Source organism: Cucurbita moschata, unplaced genomic scaffold (assembly GCF_002738365.1).
Source record: "Cucurbita moschata cultivar Rifu unplaced genomic scaffold, Cmos_1.0 Cmo_Scf00024, whole genome shotgun sequence".
Lineage (NCBI taxonomy): Eukaryota > Viridiplantae > Streptophyta > Magnoliopsida > Cucurbitales > Cucurbitaceae > Cucurbita > Cucurbita moschata.
Window position 1 is genome coordinate 800,785 of NW_019268540.1, and position 12,132 is coordinate 812,916.

General features: G+C 35.6%; 3 protein-coding genes across 7 annotated transcripts in view; 1 reads left to right on the forward strand and 2 right to left on the reverse strand.

The window, feature by feature from the left end:
- The window catches only part of LOC111460623 (cationic amino acid transporter 9, chloroplastic-like), a 5,739-nt gene extending 3,527 nt beyond the window's left edge, over positions 1–2,212 (reverse strand). The window contains exons 1-2 of the mRNA XM_023103826.1: positions 1,922–2,212; positions 1,038–1,447 (exon numbers count right to left, since the gene is read on the reverse strand). Coding sequence (XP_022959594.1) covers positions 1,038–1,447; positions 1,922–2,168 — 657 coding nt within the window. The 5' untranslated portion in view covers positions 2,169–2,212. The remainder of the gene's footprint in view (positions 1–1,037; positions 1,448–1,921) is intronic.
- A 150-nt stretch (positions 2,213–2,362) lies between these two features.
- LOC111460626 (COP9 signalosome complex subunit 7-like) lies at positions 2,363–7,475 on the forward strand. 5 transcript variants are annotated; one of them, XM_023103833.1, is made up of 9 exons: positions 2,363–2,789; positions 3,110–3,185; positions 3,687–3,775; positions 4,455–4,544; positions 5,139–5,183; positions 5,265–5,335; positions 5,676–5,818; positions 6,339–6,519; positions 7,064–7,475. In XM_023103833.1, exons 1-9 carry the CDS (start codon positions 2,631–2,633, stop codon positions 7,083–7,085), a joined length of 876 nt encoding a protein of 291 aa, XP_022959601.1. In that variant the 5' UTR covers positions 2,363–2,630; the 3' UTR covers positions 7,086–7,475. The 5 variants fall into 5 exon arrangements, with proteins under 5 accessions (XP_022959601.1, XP_022959597.1, XP_022959596.1 ...); XM_023103829.1 differs by having other exon boundaries at positions 5,676–5,814; positions 6,431–6,519; positions 7,064–7,469; XM_023103828.1 differs by having other exon boundaries at positions 5,676–5,814; positions 7,064–7,377.
- A 161-nt stretch (positions 7,476–7,636) lies between these two features.
- The window catches only part of LOC111460622 (elongation factor G-2, mitochondrial), an 8,163-nt gene continuing 3,667 nt past the window's right edge, over positions 7,637–12,132 (reverse strand). Inside the window, exons 6-20 of the mRNA XM_023103825.1 lie at positions 11,817–11,912; positions 11,642–11,730; positions 11,028–11,094; positions 10,825–10,863; positions 10,531–10,591; positions 10,131–10,240; positions 9,974–10,048; positions 9,820–9,888; positions 9,566–9,687; positions 9,219–9,344; positions 8,974–9,094; positions 8,703–8,803; positions 8,548–8,608; positions 8,022–8,075; positions 7,637–7,936 (exon numbers count right to left, since the gene is read on the reverse strand). Coding sequence (XP_022959593.1) covers positions 7,832–7,936; positions 8,022–8,075; positions 8,548–8,608; positions 8,703–8,803; positions 8,974–9,094; positions 9,219–9,344; positions 9,566–9,687; positions 9,820–9,888; positions 9,974–10,048; positions 10,131–10,240; positions 10,531–10,591; positions 10,825–10,863; positions 11,028–11,094; positions 11,642–11,730; positions 11,817–11,912 — 1,296 coding nt within the window. The 3' untranslated portion in view covers positions 7,637–7,831. The remainder of the gene's footprint in view (positions 7,937–8,021; positions 8,076–8,547; positions 8,609–8,702; positions 8,804–8,973; positions 9,095–9,218; positions 9,345–9,565; positions 9,688–9,819; positions 9,889–9,973; positions 10,049–10,130; positions 10,241–10,530; positions 10,592–10,824; positions 10,864–11,027; positions 11,095–11,641; positions 11,731–11,816; positions 11,913–12,132) is intronic.

Below are 12,132 nucleotides of genomic sequence, written 5' to 3' on the forward strand. Positions count from 1 at the left end.
AAAAAAAAAAAAAAACAAAAAAAACAAAACAAAACATAGGAATGGAAAAACATATGAACAACTGAACTAAAAAGAAAACCCCTTAAAAGACTTCGAAAAGAGAGCACAATGAGCAACATGACCCATTCTAGACCACAAAAAAACTGCCAACAAGACAAAGCAACCAAACTACGCCCATTAAGCAGCATCAAGATATTTGTGTCATTCATTATGTTTGCTTGCATCACTTTGATTTTCAAATTCATATCCAGTTTCCAATTTTTAGGGACCCTAAACACCCTCACATTTCAATCATTTAGTTTGAGTGTGCAAGCCTTTAGTCTCTCAATGAATACCAAAGTCTACCACTTCTCTTCAACATTCCATTCCACAAATCTCTCAAAGAAGATTTGACAGGAGATGTTCAAGCCACATATTTTTTAACTTAAAAAGGGGACAAGATCCTCGAGCAACATGTTCAGGCTTGAGGTTCATAAGGATTTCAATGTTCTCTCACTTTCCATCTACATTCCAAGGCTACCAATTCCTCAAATGAGAATTGAAAGAAGGATGTGGAGCCAAATGTTTTCAAACTTAAAAGGGCAAGGTCCCCAAGTGATGTCTCCAAAGTACGAACTTGCGAAACTTATGGGCTAATAGTCAGAGGTGGCTCCTGTCCATACATGCAAACAATCTAACATGTCCAAAATGGTCCATCCAACCTTTTGAAATCATAAACCTATCTAACCTACAAGAAACATATTAGGTTCACGATATAACATAAAACTATGAAAAGATCTAACAAATCTAATAATGGTGTCTCTTGAAAAAATTCTCTATGCCACAAGCCTAACAACATTAAATTCCCTCGCCAAGTATCAACAAGACTCACAAAGACCAAAAGATCACCAAGTTGTCATATTGTAATTAGTTTCATTTCTTTTTTTCCTTAATCTTTTCTTGTCTTTTCTCCTACAACAAGTATTGTATACATTGTCAAATAATGAGAATTCGTACTATCATATTTAAATACATAAATAGGTCGAATAGAAGAATACCTTTAATGACGTCATGATGGAGTTTATAGTAGAAGACTCCCCAACACCCCAACAGAGAATAAAGGTCAATAGAGCTAGAAGAACGGGAGCCAGTACATTAATAGAAACAACCCCTCCGAAGAACTCTTGCCCATTTCCAAGCCAATTTGGAATATTATCTTTAAAAAGGGGAAAGATCTCGAGAAATGAAACTATATAACCAGCTAAGCTCCGTGCTATACTAGCTGCCCCAATATGGTAGTCAAGCATCAATTGAGCAAAAACAAGAAAAGCAGTGAGCTCATTGAATGCTGTATATGCATACATGTATGCACCGCCCACAACAGGAGGAAAGCGCGTAGCTAGCTCAGCATAGCACAGTGCATTTAAAATACATGATACTCCAGCGAGTCCGAAACTAATGGTGACTCCTGCATCAAAATAAAAGGCTTGTAAAAGTCTCCTCGTACAACATAAAGACGTTCGCGAGCAAGACAAATAGTCCACAGGTGTTGCTTTGTAATACAAGAAATTATGATCACATCTACACCCCTACAGTATCGTGAATAATAAGAAGAAATAAACTAAAATTTAGTTAAAAATCTACGAAACAAGATATGAGGTCCACGTTCACCTATGAAATTGAACATTTGTTGAATGAACCGCAACATTCATTCAAAATTCAACAAAACAATTAGAAACTCCAAGAAGTTCCGAAATTCCGCTACACAAATTAACGCTTAGAAAACAACGAAAACGAAAATCGAAAAACCGAATACAAAACAAACACATACTGCGCCAAGTCGAACAATCGTAATGATCGGAAACCATTAGCGCACACAGGACTAATCCTTCAGGTAACCACAAATAAACGCGAGATGCATAAAAGAACAGTAATAACTCACCAGGACCGGCGTCCCGAGCGACAGTACCGGTGACGACGAAGATGCCGGCTCCGATGGAAGCGCCAACGCCAAGGAGAACGAGGTCAACGACGCCGAGTCGGCGTTCGAGGACTTCGCCGGAGTTGGTACGGTTGAAGAAGCCATCGGAAGGGGAAATCAATGGCTTAGTTCTCAATGCTGAAGCCCAAAAATGGGAGAAAATTGAAGAGGAAGCAGAAGAGGCGGCTTGTACGTTTCGGCCTCTCATGATTTGTCGATGCCACGTGAATCAGGAGGATTAGAAGTGGAGAGCTGACGAGGGAGAGATATTTATACTTTCACGAAAAAAATAAATAAATAAAATTTAATTATTAAAAAAAAAAAAAGTTTTTTATTTGGAAAAACTAAACAATGCAATGGGGGCACGTAGGTAATTTCACTTCGTTACTTTTGACTGCTTACATTACCAGTGATCGCGGTGGAGGGAACGGCTCTTGGGTGTGGTGCTGTGTGATCGACTCTCAGACTCAGTGCGGTCTGGAGAACCCTAAGTCAAGCCTCGACACTTCTAAATTCCGAAGCTTCTTCGCCAGATTTCTTGCTGTTTCCACTCATATTCATGATCTCCATGATTCGATCCCTTTGGCTTGCGCCCTGATTTCAATCTCCCTTCCATTTGCATCTGTTTCATCATTGTTTTTTTTTTTGTAGATTTTTCATTTGCTCTATAATGGATATTGAGCAGAAGCAAAACGAGTTCATCGATCACTTTGTAAAGCGAGCTTCGTCTCTGAAAGGCTCGGCACTTGCGTCTGTTGTTACTGAGGCCACTTCTCACCCTTCACTCTTTGCATTCTCTGAAATTCTTGCTGTTCCCGACGTTGTCGAGGTTCGATAATGCCGATTACTCTTGGTTTTTTCTTTCTACCTTTTGACTGCTTATCTTGTGCGAATTATTTATTGAGTTTCCATTTTTCTCTGTAATTCTCGACTTTTATGTGTTTCTTTTTAAAATAATTTTAATGTTGTTTTAAAATACGATTCTTGTTTTTATTTGTTACTCTTTTATTTTTAATTGAAACAATCCATTGATAATATTCCCTTTGGCTGATTAGAGTGGTCATGTGAATCAAAAGTTCTTAATGGAATGTTTTAACTCCTTCAAATTGTAAAATGAAATTATTTTGTTTGATGTTCTACCTTTTGCAGCTAGAAGGAACTGAGCATTCTGTATATCTTGATGTGCTTCGCTTATTTGCATATGGAACATGGAGTGATTACACGAGTAAGAGTTAAAATTTCATAAAGATTTGTGATATAATTTGAATGTTATTGCTAGTTTTATGCATATGATGTTGCTGAAAGACCTTTATTCTAAATACAAGTTGTTGACATTTTACTTATTTATGTCATTTTGTATTGCTAAGAACTTGCACACTCAAATTGACAGTAGTTAAATTTAAACTAGCATACTTAAGAATGAATCACAAGTCTACAAAAAATGATTCTAACTCCCTCTAAGGCCTTTGTGGTGAGAGGAACCACAAAGCTTGGAGACTAGTTATAAGTTTTGTTTCCCAAAAAAGTGCATTATGAACCATAACCTATATAACCTTCTTTTTATCTATTAATTTCTTCAGGTACTAATTTGTTGCAATATTTCAAAAAGTGCATCATGTTTCATAACTTAATAACCTTGCCACCATCGATTAATTTTCTTTAGTTGCGTTGTTATAGCGTGTGCTCTTGATGACTGCACTGAACGCTGGCTATATTACATTTGCAGGTAATTCTGGCCGCCTTCCAGAATTGGGATCTGATCAAGCCCTAAAACTAAAGCAACTTACTGTCCTTACATTGGCTGAGACTAACAAGGTATTCTTGCTCCCCACTCCATGTTTCTTTAACCCGCTTGCTGATGCATCTGTTGATTTAAAACAGTTCGCCTTTCTGTTCTGTCTCACCGTTGAGTATCTAACTACGGGTTGGAGTTGATGTTAAAAACTATAGTTCATGTGGCCTATAATTGATTCCCAGATAACGAACCATTTAGCTAGATTTAGTAGTGCACTAATGTGTGGGTACATTGAATTCTTGTAGTCTAAAAGGTTCTGAAGAAAACGTTCATTTGGAATTTTTTTTTTTTTTTTGAAGTTCTTGGAACTAATTGTTATAAAGACAATAATTTTAGGGGGTTCATAGCTCTTCCAAGCCTAAGCATGAGCATCAGTGAAGTGTGGTGTACTATATTATGAGCAACAATAAATATTTTATTTATAAAATATAGCATTATGAACTATGAGGTAAAGAAAAGAAAAGGAATGTGGTCTTTGTTTAAGGTTTGTTAATCTCTGTTCTGAGAAACATGCATCCGGATGGTTTCTAAAGAAATTCCTGCTTCCTCTCAGACTTTCTTTGGCAGCTAACTCTTAGTGTATAAAAAATATTGTTTCATTTCTCATAGCTTTTCTTACAAAAGCTTTTAGTAGATGATGTGTAGATTCCTGACATTCATCATTAAATTATTTATTTATTCTGACTTGGTTTCGCCCAGGTGCTACCCTATGACCAATTAATGCAGGAATTAGATGTTACAAATGTACGAGAACTGGAGGATTTTCTTATTAATGAATGCATGTACGCGGTATGTCCTACAATATGTACTTCTTACCAGTTTTAGGATAATATTACCGATCTGGACTTAATTGATACTTCTTACCACTATGATATCAGTACAAATCCGGACTTAATTGGTTCTTATCAGTATTAGGATGTCAGTATCTCGAAAAGAAATCATTGAACCTAGTAACCCATGCATGTGCTCAATCAACTTTCTTCTTATCTTCCACTGCAGGTCTGCTAAACATTAAGAACCCGGTTTGATAACCATTTTGTTTTGTCTTCTATTTTTGAAAATTATGTTGGTTTACTTGTAATTTTTTTGGTAAGTTTTTCATTTCTCTTCAAACGCATTTGAATTCTAAGCCAAATTTTTAAAAAATATTTTTTAATAAAAAAATTGGCTTGGTTGTTTAAAACTTATTAAAAAATTAGGTAATGCAACAAGAAAACAATGGGAGGAATTAGTGTTTATGAGCTAAACTTTTAAAAATAGAAGACAAAAGAAAAAGTTATCAAACTGAGCTAAAATTTTTAATTTTTAATTTATTGATTTGTTTACTCATTTTTTCGGGTGGGAAGATAAGCAATGCCCTTGAATTTTCTTATTTGCTTTCAGGGTATAGTCAGAGGCAAGTTAGATCAGTTGCAAAGGTGCTTTGAGGTCTGTATTTGTTTTTGTATCCCTGCTCTAAGTATATGGGCTTTATAAATGGTGTCAATTGAAGTCCTTATATGAATGCAGGTCCAGTTTGCTGCAGGGAGAGATCTGAAACCTGAGCAACTTGGGAGCATGATACAAACACTATCAAATTGGTAAATTTACTTGCTCATGTTTCATGGGGTCCCGTCCCGTTTTAAGGAAAACTCTTGAGCAAGAAGTTGTTTTGTATATGCAAGGGATGATCAATTGTGACCTTACCAAGTTTTAATCTAAATTGCTGAAATTCTAGTTCTTTTGCAACCTCAAGGTTCAAGTGTTTTACTGTATTTTGCAACTTCCTTGACAATTTTTCATAGTTCTGTGTGTGTGTGTGTGTGTGTTTAATCAATATACTTTATTGAGTTGAGTTGATTTTATCACCCGTCTCTTGTCGTCTGTATTTGGTTGTGTGACACATCTGTTTCGAATTTGACTATTTCTGTGTGTATCTAGGTTGACTACGTCTGACAATTTATCGGTCTCAATTCAAGAGAAGATAAAATGGGCTGATAATATGAGTGGATTAGACAAGAAACACCGAAAGGAAGTTGAAGAGAGGGTGGAAGATGTAAAGAAGTCACTTTCCTCGAAGGTCAGTTGAAATAAGTTTCGTCTTAATTGCTGTTGGTGGTTGAATGCTTTTTCTTTTTATAGAATCCAATATTTATTGAGAAGATAATAGACAAGGGTAGGATGGATGAAGTACTTGCAGAAAAAGAAATGATTATACAGACCTTCACGCATACTCCTTTTCTTATTTCCACTGTCACCTACTACTATTTTTCTGCAGAAATATTGTTTTGGATTATGAAAGTGCAAATTTTAAATTTCAAATCCCTACTGTCCCGAGTCTTCTTAATTTGATGTTTGTATTAGAGACAAAATGGTTATCAAATTATGTTCTCATTTACTCACTGAATTTTTATTCATTACAAAGATGTGAGGCCTTCTTGATATAAAAGAACGAAATTTATTTTTGTGCTCTCTTTTTTGAATGGAAAAATTATACTGGCACAAAATTGCCATTGTTGTTGTACAAGCAAGTCAAATTTTCAAGATGTGATTAAGTAACATCTACACCATATCCTATAACCTCTGATTCATAGTGGTTAAAAGATCGAAATAAAACCAGTGACTCTTTACTCAAATACTGGGATATATTGGTCGATGTGCCTTACATTATGGCAGAAGTTACAAACTGTAAGCAGGCCGACATTGACATCCGAGGGCATGAGGAGGTCTACTCTGAACCTGGTGGAGTAATGGACTATGAGGAAGATCGAAGTCGTCCAAAGAGGTAATATGTCACCTTGAATATTAGGGTTAGGATTGTATTTATTTCATGTAGTTTAAAATGTTTTTTATATGTCCATCGATATTGAAGGTCTTGCCGTTTTAGATCCTATACTTTGAAGAGATTCGAGTAGGTTCTTGAGGTTTCAATTTGTGTTTAATAGACCCATCATTAATTTCTTTAGTTCATCATTATATCACTGCCTAATTTTGTTTGAGATTAGCTTACTACAAAATCCTTAAATAATAGAAGTGTTACTTAACATCAGGAGTCCATTCAATTTTAAATTGGCACTTCAATGGCCTATTGGAAACTACTTAGAACATAGAGACTAAATAGATAACTTTAGAAAGTATTTAGAAAACTTTTCGGAGTACAAGATTAAAAAGGCACTTATGCAGTCTAAGAACGACCAAACTGGTAATCTAACCAAATAGTTATTTAGTATTTACCCATTCAAGCTAAGGTTGCAAATTGTTGGAGATGACAGTACATACGCATGGTACGACTACGACGGTTCTAAATTTTTCTGAAATTGTACATACAGGAGACGACATCCAATTTCGTAGAGGTGCATTTGGGAGTTGAACAACAATCTCCTACAAGAAGGGTGTCTAAAGAACTGCCTGATTCTTTTTCCTAAGCCATTCCTTGGAACGGTGAACATGTTGCTTTAGGTTCCTCTCTAATAAACAATAGCTTATCTTCAGATTCAATTTAATAATTCGTCCCGTTGAGTTGTTGGACAGCCGAACAATTAACAGAAAGGCTGCACAGAGGCTCTGCCCTTTGCTTTGAAACGTATTGCTTGGGTTTCAAAATACCATTGCAGCTTAGGAGGTGATTTTGTCATTCTCACAATACAAACATGTCATTTTTCACTAAAAGGACAGTCTTTTATGACTTTTAGAGAGAATAGGGAATAACATAGAGAACCTGAATTATTTTCTTTATTCTCATTCTTGGTCTTTACTATGTAAAATATTAGTCTGTTTTGTGAGTTTTTACTCTTAAATCTTGGAAAAAGTTCTCTGCCTTCAGGGAAACCTTAAAATAAACGAGTCAATCCGATACAATGAGTTCTTAAGTAACAAATTGCCAGATGAATTAAGAACAGAGGTGAATATAATCTTCTAGAAATTATATTGCTTAGGAAACTAAATACAAAAGTGTTATAAGCCAAGCTGTATGCCATTACACCAAAGGTCATTATTCTATCTGGTTGTTTCCAAAATCTATTGCCTATCACCAGCCAAACAATAACGGTAATTATAAATTAAGAAAAGGGAAGACACCTTACATGCAGGCAACTACTCTACTCAACTGGCCTGCTGCCTTTGTAGTTGCTCACTAATTGCATCTGGACATCATTAGAAACTGGTAAATGCTCTTTGTACTCCATGGTGAACTCTCCTTTACCCTGAAAATCGTGTTCGAATTTCGACTGATGTTTAGGAAATGAATACAGTTTGATTCCGTATATCAAAAACATTTACACGACAAACCTGAGTCATCGAACGAAGAGATGTCGAGTACCCAAACATATTATTTAATGGAACCTGCAAGAATGATTTTGAAGTGTATCAATTATGAATATAACAATAACATGAGAAGGAAATAATAAAGCTTTTCGTTTCCTTCAAGATAAGAGGACCGTTCAGAGAAATAAAACTAAACAGAGGTTCTTTGAAAATTTTAGAGGAAACTGAGCCGATCAAAAGCAAATTTCCAAAAGGCATCAACCAAAACAACGCAAGTGACAAAGGGATGTAAATGCCCTCCGATCTAAGTTGATGATATTACAAAATAACTTGTGTTAAGCACCCCAATAAGAGCCCATGAATGGTAAAGATCAATGATAAGATTTACTCCCTACTTAGATAGCCACAAATATTCACAACACATAAGCGTTTGACATGCAAGAGAAGTTTTGCAAAGAAAAACAACCAAAAAGTACACAAATCAGGTAACTCCGATCAATGATAAGATTGCCATGAAACAATGCACAAACATAAAAGAAAAGTTGCGTACATTTGCAGTAATTACAGAGTCATCTCCATCCTGGTCATTTCCAACAATAACACCTTTTCGCCTGAGACATAGCAAAGAGGGACAAATGCTTTCAGAAAAGTAGAAGAAAGAGTAAAGAACCTGGACTTCTCGGGTAGAAACAATAAACCACTCACTTGTTGATATCACCACCAACGGTGCCCTGAAATTCTGTAGGTACTTTTACTTCCACCAGCATGACAGGCTCCAATATCACCGGTCTTGCAGCTGTGTAACACTGGCATAGAAAAAAAAATAATAATAATTCAAGATATTTTGAGGTGGACTTTTTTAATCCTATGGTGGTGGGCTGAGAATATCTATAGTATAACTATAATCACTCAAGGATAGCAAGTCCCAAATTAGGGAACTGCCCTCTGAATAAAAACATGAGATAAAGAGATGTACCTGTCTAAATGCATATATTGCAGCTAACTTAAAGGCAAGTTCGCTGGAATCAACAGCATGGGAAGCACCATCAGTCAGTACAACACGAAGGTTCTCGACGGGATGACCTATTAATGAGCCGCTGAGCCAAGTATTTAAAGAATTCAAATGTAAGATGTTGTAAATAAGTGATCCATTCAATCAGATTTGAAAGACAGATACAATATCATATTCCTCCAACAATTTTCGAACAGAATTACACATACGAGTTGGCGGCTTCCCTAAAGCCCTTCTCAATTGCAGGGATAAAATTTGATGGTATAGCTTGTCCGACGATTATATTCTCAAACTCAAATTTAGTTGATGATCCTTGAGGAAGTGGTTCAATATATCTGCAAATATAGATTACAAACAAAAGTGGTGTTAAATTCCAGTCTCACTGCACTCAAATAACATATAAGAATAGTTTTGATGTGCTTCCAAAAAATTGTTTTCCGAACTTATATAAGACTAGTATCTTTTTTTTTCTCAATATAAATACCGGGAGAATTGCAACTCTTGTAATACAGTATACTTCAATTAATACTCGAAGACACGAAGCGTAGGAACTTACCCACATACTCGTCCATACTGGCCTTGGCCTCCTGTCTGTTTTTTATGTAAATAATCAAATTCAGCACGCTGAGTGACAGTCTCTCTGAAGTTCACACGAGGTTTGCCAACAGTTGCGTCAACCTATGGAACACGTCCACCCGAAAAATATATTATATTTAGATTTTTAATTCCAAATATAAACAAGGAATCCTTTCATTTCAGATGACATAAAACCAAGGCATCTTAAAGAATAAATAAGAGAATGTAGGAAACCTTGTACTCTCTCCTAATGCGCTCAACATAAATATCCAAATGCAACTCTCCCATTCCTGAAATTATTGTCTGCTCAAAGAAATAGTTTAAGAATGCATTATGATATGTATGAAGAGTACATTAAAGATTCTAGAAATAAGAAATTGTAAGGTACCTGCCCGCTCTCTGGGTCTAACCCAACACGAAAAGTAGGGTCCTCTTTTTGGAATCGATTCAAAGCCTTTGAGAACTATCCAAAGTGTCCAAAATAAAGGTTCAATTAAAGAGTAATACTAGCATGATCCCAATCATTCTCACGGGAATCAACTGACCTGTCCTCCAGAATCTTTTGAAACCGGTTGAACTGCCAATGACATCACTGGCTCAGGGACGTTCATAGAGGTCATGGTGTATTTAACTGACCCATCCGTAAATGTATCTCCTGACAACCCAACAGTGTAGAATCTCATGAAAGGTTTGAATAGGAAACAACTTAACATCGCCTGTCCCTCATCCTCACATAACTAAATTCAATGCCCCTCAAAATTTTCTAAATGATGTCCTGTGTAAAATATCAATCGATTCCAGGATCATTGCTTCTCTCATGATCAAAATATTGAAGTCTTTCAAAGATAAGTACATCCACAATACAGGTTATTCTGCTCATCATATAAACTAGATTGCTCAGGTACAGTACCAGCTGGTGGAACTATGCATGGATAAGAGACGCACCTGATGCACAGTCTACACCAAAAACTGCAACTATTTGCCCAGCATGTGCCGATTGAATATCCTGCAAGCAAAGAAATATCTTTGAAGGAGAGAGAAGCTTTAAATACAACAATGAAGCACATCTTATTATTATTTATTATTAAAAGACTTCATACACTAATGAAAAAGACCCTCGTCTTCTTACCACCAGAATCAACCCTAGAGGTCAACTACTAAAAGTGAAGGCTTTAATGAAAAATGTCAAATGTCTAAGTTCATTTATACATTACTAGACTGAAAGAAAAAGAAGCCAACCTCCATCTCATCAGAATGCAAACGGACCAAGCGAGGAACCTGCAGAACATCCAAAATTTCATCAGACAGAAATAGATACCAGGTTTTCATTTTAGGAAGAAAAAGGAAATGACCACATTCTCTTATCTTAGTTAGAATATTTAAAAGATCGCTAAATGTAACCCTGACGCCTTCATAGATTCTTTATTGCCCATAAAACAAACCTTAATCTTCTTGCCTGTGTTTACATTGACAATAAACTCTCCCTTCTTGATGACGCCTTCATAGATTCTTAATTGGAGAGGGAAAAAAATATTAGCATCAGTAATCAAGCGTACAATGTAGAATGCAATTATGTGTTAGTATTTATATACATTCATATACACAATAACTAAAACAAGAAAATAACTTCACGCAAACTTTGCTAATTGAAACTTGAGATTGTTTATCTATATACCACTTAAATTCAAACAAAATAATTTAATTGCAAACCTGATAAACCTTGAGGAACAACATGGGCAGGAAAATTTTAAAAAACAAATATAGAACCAAGTTAGCGATAATACAAAAGAAAGAAAAGAAAGGAATGTTACATCCTATTATATATCCAAGTTCCATTTCGAAGTCCCGAACAGAGGCACACAAAAATAAAATAATCTTTCCACTTGAGCTAGAAGCATAATGTACTCAACAATAATTTATCCCAACTCCCCTTTTCTTTTCATTTCAATTATGCTTCCATCAGTCCATGGTTCTAAACTAAAATTGAATCTGAGCATCATGGACTTCTGATCTTTTCCCTCATGCTCTTTTAAGTTGAACATGGCACATAGAATACCTCAAATATGTCAGCTGACCAAAACGACCTTCCTCCAACTTAAATGCTAATGCCACAAGCCGTCCATCTGGAGTACCATTCAACATAATCTAAAATACAGCAGAATGTTAATATTTCAATCCTCAAACCAGCGAAGGAAAATATCTAGAACATGATAGTCTTTTAGACCCGATACCTTCTCTTCATTCTTCATTTGGTCCAATGCATAATTACTAACTTCAGTTGGACAAGGCAAGTAACTAAGTACTCCGTTTAGAAGTGGTTGTACTCCCTAAATCCACACATAAGGAACATGAAAAAACAATTAGCACACATCTGTAAGACACATAGTTTATTGGCAGTGGCGCATACAAATGGACATTGACCGAGCAATGATTTGAGTCAGTCCCTTTTCATTTATTGAATGAAATGTTTTGTTTCTTGTTAGAAGCAAAAAAAAAAAAAAAAAAAAAAAAAAAAAAAAAAAAAAAAAAAAAAAAAAAAAAAAAAAA

Excerpts from the sequence above, each read along its gene's own strand:
- LOC111460626 (XM_023103833.1), top strand. The coding sequence starts at position 2,631 with ATGGATATTGAGCAGAAGCAAAACGAGTTCATCGATCACTTTGTAAAG. Across the intron at positions 2,790-3,109 it reads CTGTTCCCGACGTTGTCGAG|CTAGAAGGAACTGAGCATTC; the intron begins GTTCGATAATGC and ends TACCTTTTGCAG. Across the intron at positions 4,545-5,138 it reads TTAATGAATGCATGTACGCG|GGTATAGTCAGAGGCAAGTT; the intron begins GTATGTCCTACA and ends ATTTGCTTTCAG.